Here is an 11,135-nt window from a genome sequence, read left to right on the forward strand (position 1 = left end):
GCCTAGTGTCCTACTCCTGTAGGGGACAGTATAACCCTACTGTTATGAAGAACAGAGACTGCGTCCGTCAATGAACTTCAGAGAAAAGGAAAAAATGCAGTTTTTCGTATCCGATTTTTTATTTATTTTTTTTTTCTTCCCCGGTTCGAAAACCATATGAAAACAGTACACATTAAAGGAAAATCGTTAGTTCTGTTTACATATGGGAAAAGTTTTGGAGTTTGTCCCTTCAGAAATTTTTGTTGGAAAGTCTGAGTAGCTCCCTTAATCTGTGTATTTCCATTCATATAACCTTCACAGGTAAAGTATTTACTATCCAAAATTATATAAAATTTTTAAGATTTCCTCCTTGAAAAATTAGCATGCATAGTGAACTTCCATGTGTCATTGTCCGTTAATCATGTAAATGTTCCATTAATCCTGGATAGTCGAATGTATGGCAGGTATCTGCTGGTTTTCAGTGTTTTGAAGTGATTTATATCCCACAAGCTTCCTGTTCCAAAAAACGCGTCAAAAGCACAACATAGTACATTGGTAATTTGTTAATTGATATGTTTCTGCTTGAAGTGTGCTGGGCTTGTAAGGACATTAACATAATTACTCTAGTTGCAGCTAAACTCTAATTCAAGGTGTCCTCTTCTCCTGGCAGGTATAACTGCTTTTTCAGTTCTAGATGGTTCCAGTTGTGGCAGATTAAATGTGAACACCAGAACGTGGGATGCCTTCCCTTGTGACGCCTCGTTGCCATATATCTGCAAGAAGCCAGTAAACAGCTCAGCAGATGACTCTTCCGGTATGTATACAATTACTGCACAAATAAATGATATATACAGTGTGTATTAAAGGGTTATAAATGTGTTTGGCTGCATTTTACTTTTTTTTTAATTATTTTTTGAGCCTATACACAAATAAACATTAAAGGTTGCCTTTTTGCAAAGTGCTGGGTCTTCTAAGAAGAAAGCCTTGCACAATCTGTATGCTTGCGGGATTCCCCAATGAAGACATTTCTGTGTCATTTTACAGTCCGGGAGCTAATGAGTTTTTCCCATAAGTCTGTTTTATGCCCAACAGCTGTTAGTAGGGAAACCTGTATGTGAAGATTGCTGTTACTGACTTCCTTCTACCAAATACTAGTTGGCTGGTTGTCATGCTGTTTTTTTTGGTCTTCAGCACTTTGAGTTGCTTACCTTAAACAAGAGTTCAACAGCTAAAGTTAGAGGAAGGTCCGTACCCCTGAGGCCTGTTAGGGCTTGTTCACACATAACACTGGCATGAAATTTGAACATGTTTTTGACACCCATAACAGTAGGTTTTCTAAACCCTTTTTACATTTCTTTTAAAACCATGTTATATTTATGTGGTGTAGCATATTGTGACATGTTATAGTGCGTTACAGTGCATTGGAGGCAAAGTGCTGCATGTTCTTACAGGTCAGCAACTCGTATTATTGTAGCCATTGGATCACTGCCCAGCAAGATAGACAGCATCTTCAGGATTGGCAGCCTACATATTCTTCTCTGGACAAGTTTCTTTGTAGCCATGATGTTGGCTCTTCTTGCTTAAAGCTCCACCTTCTGGCTGTTAGCAGCAAATATTCAGATGCAGTGTTATATTTACATTGACATGTACATGTATTTACTAAATGTAATACAATATCCCTTTAAAAGACCAGGTAAAACCTCACCCCATAATTGAAGTTCATCTAGCAATAAAAAATTCTTACCTGAAGGAGCTTGTAGTTAATCTTAACATGTCAAAGAAATGTGTACTTACCCTTAAAGTGACTCTGTCGTTGTAGAATTATAGGAGCTGCCCTTGCAGGGCACCTTCTCAAAATGTTAGATGCCTGGAGGTGCCTGACTCCGGGATGTTTCAATCAGTCTTCGAACATCCATACTGTGAATAAGTGTCAGTAAAACTACTACAAATACTTATTTCTGAACTTGTTCTGGGATAGCATATCACACAGCATTAAAGTATCACAACAACAGAGAGGGATCGAGCATTGGGTGACGGTACTTGTAGTTTAATACTTCATAGGAAACCTTGAATAAATGACACAGCTGTGTGGTTTCGAATTGTGACAGTGGTTGCGGGGGGGGGATCCCCTGCCAGCTGTCATGGGGAGGGGGTGCATGCTGACCATTTTACATGTTACACCCTAAATATGGGTGTAACATGTTAAGAAAGGCAAACTTGGCCTTTAAAGAGGTTATAAACCCCCAAAAAAATTTTTGTTCTTTTTGCAACCTGCAAGAGAAACACATAATGAGCTAGTATGCATCGCATACTAGCTCATTATGAAATACTTACCTTAGAACGAGCCCCCGCCGTGCCGTCCGCTTACCTGTATGACGGGCGAAATGTCCATTCGCCCGTCTTCCGGGATCGCGGCATCCGGCCGTCTGATTGGCCGAAGCCTCGGTGACGTCACTCCCGCACACGCGCGTGGGAGCCGACGGTCACAGCATGGAGCTCTGAGGGAACGGCACGAGCGGCCGTTCCTTCAGAGCCCATGCGCCAGTGGCGTCACTGGCTGCATGTAAGGTAAATATCTCCTAAATGGTACATGTTTAGGAGATATTTACAGTACCTATAGGTAAGCCTTATCATAGGCTTACCTATAGGTACAAGTTACAGAGGAGGGTTTACTTCCTCTTTAAGGTCGGGTTCACACTAACCACAGAGAAATGTGTTCCAGTTTTCTCTGCGGGTTGTGAGCAGGCTTTTGGAGGGAGGTGCCTTGCACTTTTTACACAAAGCACTGTTTCCCCCTTTTTTTTTTTCTTAACTTTATAGGAATGTCACAAAGTGACATTTCATTCATTTCTATGTTGCAGTGCATACAAATGCAGGGTGACTAATAACTGTGCAGTGGTGCAGAAAAAAGGAGACCTGTTGCAGTTTTCCGCACTGCTCTGCCCCGCAGCTGACGTCTGTTTGGAAGTGCAAACAGGGCACACACAAATCCATTGTTTTCTGTGTTTCCTTGCAGAAAGCAGTTTTTTTTTTTCTCCTGCAGAAGACGAATGCAAGTACACTTTTAGTTGAACACTGGAGCTACAAAAAAAAAAAATATGAGGATAAATGCAGTTGTTAAGTTCTGCACTTTTAGACTCCGTTCACATCATGGGCGAAGATGTGTGTTTTTCCATACCTGTTACTTCAAGGGCACAAAGAAAAAGCTATAGTTTTCTATTATTATTATTATTATTATTATTATTATTATTATTATTATAATACAATATTTATATAGCACCAACCGTTTGCACAGCACTTTACAACATGAGGGCAGACAGTACAGTTAAAATACAATTCAATCTTTCTCATATACCTCCTACACACTTGGAATGGGTTAAGGCAGTAAATGAGGCTCTGCTGAGGGAGAAGCTCAACAAAATTTGAGCGTATCTGGGGCATTTGGCTAGACGTCCCTGGACTAGCCCCAGTACAATTGGTTCATAATAGAATTCTTGGAGGGAAAACCTCTTCTATCTGAATATCGGAAGAGTTTCGAGATTGAAGTTTTGGCTCGATAAATAAACATAGACTGGTGCTACTGACTCATCCCACAACAAGAACAGGGGGCGTAGAACAAAGAGACTGCTCGACAAGCAGACGCAAAACCGTTTTGGCTTTTAGTTTTGGGTATTTTTCTTTCCGGGGAAAAAAAAAAAAAAGACAAGCGATAAAAAATCTGAGTTGCAATGTTTAATCGGGGAGACGTATTGAGAAATATTTTGGAATAAATTATATCGCTTTTCATATATTATCTGAACATACACTGCTCAAAAGAATTAAAGGAACACTTTGAAAACTCATCAGATCTCAATGGGGATATCTGTACATAATGCTGGATATCTGATATGAACTGGGTAATGCGTTAGGAATGAAACATCGTTTGATGGAAATGAAAATCATTAACCTACAGAGGGCGGAATTCAAAGGCACCCTGAAAATCAAAGTGAAAAAATTATGCAGCAGGCTAGTCCATTTTGCTGAAATTTCATTGCAGCAACTCAAAATGGTACTCAATAGATTGTATGGCCCCTACATGCCTGACAAGGTTTGGGCATGCTCCTAATGGGACGACAGATGCTGTCCTGGGATATTTCCTCCCAGGTCTAGACCATGGCATCACTGAGCTCCTGAACAGACTGAGGCGCAACCTAGCGGCATCGGATGGACTGAAAAATGATGTCCCAGAGGTGTTCTATTGGATATAGGTCAGGCGAGTATGGGGGTTTTTCATTGGTATCAATTCCTTTATCCTCCAGGAACTGGCTGCATACTCTCGCCACATAAGCATTGTCGTGCATCAGGAGGAACCCAGGACCCACTGCATCAGCGTAGGTTTTGACAATGGGTCTAAGGATTTCCTCCCAATACCAAATGACAGTCAGGGTGCTATTGTCTAGCCTGTAGAGGTCTGTGCTTCCCTCCATGGATATGCCTCCCCAAACCATCACTGACCCACCACCAAACTCGTCATGCTGAATGATGTTACAGGCAGCATAACGTTCTTCACGGCTTCTCCAGACCCTTTCATGTCTGTCACATGTGCGCAGGGTGAACCTGCTCTCATCTGTAAGAAGCACAGGGCGGCAGTGGCGGGCCTACCAATTCTGGAGTTCAATGCACAAATGCCAATTGTGCTCCACAGTGTCGGGCAGTGAGCACAGCGCCCACTAGAGGACGTCGGGCTCCCAGGCCACCCTCATGAAGTCTGTTTGATTGTTTGGTCAGAGACCTTCACACCAGCGGCCTGCTGGAGGTAATTTTGTAGGGCTCTGGCAGTGCTCATCCTTTTCCTCGCATAAAGGAACAGATATAACAGTCCTGCTGATGGGTTAAGGACCTTCTACGGCCCCGTCCAGCTCTCCTAGATTAACTGTCTCCTGGAATCTTCTCCATGCTCTGCTTTGAGGCACAGCAAACCTTCTGGCAATGGCACGCATTTATGTGCCATCCTGGAGGAGTTGGGCTGCCTGTGCAACCTTTATAACGTCCTGGTGTTGCCTCATACTACCAGTAGTGACACTGACCCTAGCCAAATGCAAAACTAATGAAAAACAGTCAGAAAAAATGAGTAGGCAAAAAAATGTCAGTGGCCTCCACCTGTAAAACCATTCCTGTTTTGGAGGTAGTCTCATTGTTGCCCATCTAGTGCACCTGTTGTTAATTTCATTAACACCAAAGCAGCTTAAAGCGGAGTTCCGGGCACAAAAACAATATTTTTTTTTGTGCCCCTCCACTAGGTATGCCTCACCTGAAAAGGAATTGGATAGTTATTTTTTTTTTTTTTTTGTTTACTTACCTTGTAATTGAAGATCGAAGATACTCACCTCAGAGTACTTCCTCCCTCGGAGCCGCGGCTCACCCCGTCACTTCCTGCCTCACTATGATTCCTGGGAGCTGAACGTCACAGCTCCCAGGAATCAATGCGACGGCACCGGCCCCGCTCGTCATTTCCGGAAGTGACGAGAGGGGCCGGTGCAGGTGCATTCTGGGACAAGAAGACGCGGAAGAAGACACAGAAGAGGACCGCGCCGGCTTCAGCTGCCCACAAGAGAGATGGAAACGCTGTGGAAGAAATTTTATAAGTAAGTATTTCTTCTAAAAGGTAAGTGCGAACCGGGACAGATCAGAGGCTAGCCATTGTGGAATGTGCTAGCACTGACTGTCCCGGGGGTATGCTTATTGAAAAATCACATCTGTGCCCGGAACTCCGCTTTAAACTGATTTAACAACCCCCTTCGCTACTTAACTGACCAGATCAATATCCCAGGAGTTTAATTGACTTGATGCTTTACTCTAATTAAAAAGTGTTCCTTTTTAATTTTTTTGAGCAGTGTATGCAACGTACGTTATTACAATGGAGCCAGATGGCAATCTATAAAGATAAACTTATGTCTAACCAAAATTGCTGTAAAATGAAGAAAGTGGTTATAAGCGTTATAATGTATTTATTTCTTTTATTTGTATTTTTTAAATTCTTTTAACTTTCAATGTCTGTCTGTCATCTCATGTGGTCACTTCACTAGTCACTACAGTTCCCTTTCATGACCCCAGTGCTGCTCATAAATGTTATCCACTTGAGGTCTGATTGTGCTACTGTCTTCCTTTCCCTTTTTAACATTTTCATTACTGTTTTTAGTGCTACATTTTAACAGCTGGTTATGTCACATATACATATAATTATTTTATTACTACAATCTTTGTACAGATTATTGGCATTTCTCAGAGACTACATGTGAAGGAAACTGGACAGCCTACAATGGATTTTGTTACCTCCGGCAGCAGCCAGACAATTGGGAGGATGCTGAACTTTCTTGCCGAAAGGAAAATTCAAGTTTGATCAGCCTGCACTCCCTTGCAGATATCGAGTTAGTGGTCACAAAGTTTCTGAGTGGTATGTAACATGACGGTGGTCATTTTGTTCAGTGTTACAACTAAAGTTCAAGCATCCCAATAGATTGTAATGTGTAATGGATCCACTTTTAAGAGGTTTATAAATCCTATAAGGAAGCTGAGCATAAAGTGGTTCTGAAGTCTCAAGGTTTTTTACTTACATGCATTCTATATATAAGGGTAAAAAAAAAACACCTCAGTGCAGCAGCAGTCCCCCCCCCCCCCAATACTTACCTGGACCCCATCTCGATCCAGCGATGTGCACGAGAACCTTGGCTCTCCAGGGACTCACTCCTCATTGGCTGAGACAGCAGCGGGAGCCATTGACTCCGTCTGCTATCAATCACATCCGGTGAGCCAATGAGGGAAGTGAATGGACAAGCAGAGCCACGGCTCGGGAACGAGCCTGCTTGGATGCCCTCATGCTTGGATTGCTCTGTGGGCAGGAGGGAGGGGCCAAGAGCACCAGCGAGGGACCCAAGAAAATGAGGATCGGGCTGCTCTGTGCAATACCACTACACAACACCACTGTATATCATGTTTGTGATTTAAAAAAAAAAAAAAAAAGAGGGCCTTTAAAATCGCTTTAAGAAAAAACCTTTAAAGTGGCTCTCCAGGCAAAATTCAAAAACTGTAGAAAGTGTAACTCAATATGTTAAATCACAACATGTTTTTTACTTAATCTACAATAAATCTGATGATCCTGCCCAAAATATGCCTCTGTTTCCTGTGCCAGGCTGACATTACAATTTTGCTGCTTTGCAAACGGCTAACTTCCCCCTTAGCTTTGTAGGGACCTGGAGGCTCAGCTACCTCATTAGCTATGCATGTGCCGTCAGTGCACTGCTCTGTCTGGACTCTCATACGCATGTCGTCATATAGCTCCACCATTGCAATGCTTTTCTGCAGTGCAGTCTGAAGGGGAGATATCACTTTATTGACGTTTGTCCTCCGGAAAAGCACCACCCACTCTGACTAAAGACCGAGAGGCAGGGATAGGGATTGATTGACCACAGATAACAAGAGATACATTTTTCTGTTAACATGTGACACTGACAGTCAACATTTAGGCCATTCTTTACAGTTTAATTTCTTTCCATCTACTTTAGGTACAGTAAAAAAAATTGATGCCAATGAAATTGAATTTCCCTGAAATATGAGCAGTAAATAATACATGCTGATAATGCTATTCACATTATCATTTTTATTAAAAATCCCCATTTTTATTTATGGATTGTCTCCATATTTGATAGCCTTTTCTTTAGCATGTGTGCGCTATTCTTTTTTAATATACATGTCGCTTGGTTCGTAGCTGCACCGGCTTTAGATATAAATGTTCAGGGTTTGCTCCCCCAATTTTTTGCTTGTTTGTTATGTATTCGGTCTGACCAGACTTCTGAGGTTGAGCACCCCACACACACCTGTACTCTATCAGTGTCCACTATCAAGTAGATATAGGAGGAGTCCCTTGTAGTGCAGTCGCACATCTCTCCCAGCAAGGAGTGTTATCGCCAAGGGCTAGAGAGGCTGGATTCCTCCTTTTTCATGGATAGTGTAGGACCCACTGATAATGGGGTACTTTGACGTAGTGGTGGGCTTGAGCACGATATGGCCATATGGTGGGACCAAATCCCCATTTTTATTTATGGATTGTCTCCATATTTGATAGCCTTTTCTTTTGCATGTGTGCGCTATTCTTTTTTAATATACATGTCACTTAGTTCATAGCTGCACCGGCTTTAGATATACATGTTCAGGGTTTGCTCCCCCAATTTTTTGCTTGTACATTATCATTTTTGTTGGTGGTTTTCTTGTTTCAGCTCAGAATGGAGTTCGGTGTTTCCCAAACTAAAACCCCCCACTGTAGGTGGGACACTATGAGGGACAAGCTATAAAATTCTCTTTTTTTTTTTTTTTTTTTTTTTTTTTTCCCCATCTGTGTCCCATTGGGGAGATTTACCTTTACTTCCAATTCCATAGTCCAAACAAAGAATTGAGAGCAAATTCCTGCAAATTAAGGGAATCCCAGGTCACCAGAACCAGTTTTCCTCTCTCTAAAGCCAGCCATAGATGGTGCAGGAAAAAAAAATCAATATATTCCCCATTCAGCACAGTCAATGTTGATGGGGGAATCTCTCCTGTAAATCTATCCCGCTGGCAATAATCGTATGAAAAATCCAACAGGCTGGTTATACCAAAGTTGATCGATCAGGTACAGTCAGCCTGTCAATACATGGTTTGGATCTTGGCTGGTCCCTGCTAAACCGGCCAAGATTCAAACCATCTATGGCCAGGTTTACCTTTCTTGGGACAACCCAAAATTTGGGATTTTCTTTTATTTTCATTTTCAATGATGATGGTAAACAGGACAAATCGAGAGGGTGAATCTCCCAAACAAGGGCACAGACAGCAGAAAGGAAAAAACTTAAAAGATGTTCTTATCCATCTCCACTCTGTTCAAAACTGAAAATAAAAATGTTTTGCTTTTAGTTATACTTTGAAGTGTCAGTGACTTTAGTAAGCAAATTAGAACTGGCATGTGGTGGTTTTTACTATTGCAACTGGCACAAAGACATGGTAGTGATTGTAATACCTGTACCAGGTAAGTTGGCGTTCTGTTTTTCCGTTGCTCTTGCTCTGTTCATTTATTAACCCTGTATATATATATATATATTTTTTTTTTTTTAAAGAAAACAAAAATGTGTGGTCGGGCTTTCGGAGTCAATCATTCCCTCATATGTTTGAATGGTCTGATGGAACAGAAGCACATTTTACATATTGGGATCAAAATGAGCCCCTTCCTCCATTTAACGTGACCCCAGGCTGTGTGTCCTTCTCAGGGACGGTAAGTTTTCTGTTATATGATCAACACCCACATTTTACTTGTGATTGATTTCCTTTAAGAATAACCCCTCATATATATGTTTCTTGTTTACAGTGTTTTGTTCAGTTTTTATTGCAGTAATAATGATAGATAGGAGAGACAAAGATAATACTTGGGTGGGCAAGCCCACGCTTAATATGGAATGTCTGGCAGGTTTATAGTATATATTCCCAAGAACTTTGTACATGTAAAAGAATTGTGGGGCAATGCGGAGCCCTAACACATGTAAACTAAATGTTTGTCTATTGCCAAGTGCACAAATATTTAACATTGCTTGGTAACAAACCCTTTGTACTTTCTGCCAGACTGGACGATGGCATGTTAGGAACTGCACAGAAAAATATACTTCTATATGCAAGAGGCCTGGAAAAACAAAGACGAATACAACGTTTGACTCTGGGTGCCCACAAGATCAGGTATTTTCTGACATTTCACTTGCCAAATATTTTTTTTGTAAAGTTGAAAGTTTTTTTTTTTTGATTTATCATGTTGAAGACTTCTCTGGATTGGACTATAGTAATCCTTCTCCAAAAAGACTGATTCTTTTGCGTTAAATGATTTTATTAGCCAAATAATGGAAATATAGTGGTTTTGACAATGGGGAATATATAGCAGTTAAAGTTCATCTTTGGAACATGGTACAGGTTCCACCCTTTATTTGTAACATGCGCCTGCATTCTCTCCCCCCGATCCCCCCCCCCCCTTCCTGTAACAGCAAGCAGGAATCTTCTCCCCACACCCACTGTCACAATTTAAAAACAATGCAGAGTTGCGGGGCTCCACCCACTCAGTCTTATCATATATTCACCAGGTTCTTTGAATGAAAAAACTACAAGTACTGCTAGCCACCGCCGCCAACAGTTTATAGTTCTCAGTGAAGCTGTGAGCAATTCCTGTAATGTATCAGAGATATAGACAGGCAGTGTACTGAGAGTCTGCAGAATCCTAGCATTGCACCCACGATCTGCCGATTGCTGGTGCAATGCTTTACAGGCTCCGATGTACAAAAATAGTAAATGCACATTTTTTACCTGCAAAAGATGTGCATTTATTTATTTTTTATATATATATTATAGTGAACCCCTCCCTTAAAAAAAAAAAAAAAGAGCACTAGTTAGAATCAGAAAAGCACTGTTTGACGCAAATGTTAAATGTTGTGCATCGCCCGCTGCAGATTGGTGCGACTCTCGCTACTGACAAGGGAGGTAACCATGAAAGCGGTTTCTGCTCATCAGTTGAGTAAAGAGCGTCTCCTATCAATACACAGCCTAAAGTTACCTTGTCAGCCAATTTAAGCTTTGAAAAGTAAGGGCACTTTTCACACCGATCTGTGTAAAAACGTATATACATTTTTACTTTTTAACTATATTTGCGGTGTGTTTTTCACAGGACACATGACTCAAATGCAACTGCATTTTCTATACATTTTAATAGGGAGGTTCGTTTTTGGCGCTGTATTTTTACTGCACCAAACCTGCACTAAAAATGAAGCAAGCAGGATTTTACTTGAATTACATGGTCACACGTTTTTTTCTTCCGCTTTTTTTAATGCAAAAGCGAAAGAAAAACTGATCAGTGTGAAAGCAGCCTAAAAGTATTTACTTAAAGTGTTACTAAACCCACAACTGTAAAATCAGTGTGTATTTGCAGTAATGCAAGCTTGTTATACTCCCTGTGGAACCTAAGGGGTTAATCCACTGCATTGTGTAAAAAGGCTGCTTGATTCTGTATTTACAGATCCTCATCTTCTTCCACTGACTCCAAAACATTTATGGATAAGGCAGAGCCTTTGTAGTCAGGCTGCACATGCTCAGTTTGGTGTGTATTGCTAGAGAGATGT

The 11,135-nt window shown here is 41.2% G+C and overlaps 1 protein-coding gene across 1 annotated transcript in view; it reads left to right on the forward strand.

The window, feature by feature from the left end:
- The window catches only part of LY75 (lymphocyte antigen 75), a 237,303-nt gene that overhangs the window by 124,370 nt on the left and 101,798 nt on the right, over positions 1–11,135 (forward strand). The window contains exons 6-9 of the mRNA XM_082260091.1: positions 650–793; positions 6,227–6,412; positions 9,102–9,256; positions 9,601–9,711. Coding sequence (XP_082116217.1) covers positions 650–793; positions 6,227–6,412; positions 9,102–9,256; positions 9,601–9,711 — 596 coding nt within the window. The remainder of the gene's footprint in view (positions 1–649; positions 794–6,226; positions 6,413–9,101; positions 9,257–9,600; positions 9,712–11,135) is intronic.

Source organism: Pelophylax lessonae, assembly GCF_965119305.1.
Source record: "Pelophylax lessonae genome assembly, chromosome: 6".
Taxonomy (NCBI): Eukaryota; Metazoa; Chordata; class Amphibia; order Anura; family Ranidae; genus Pelophylax; species Pelophylax lessonae.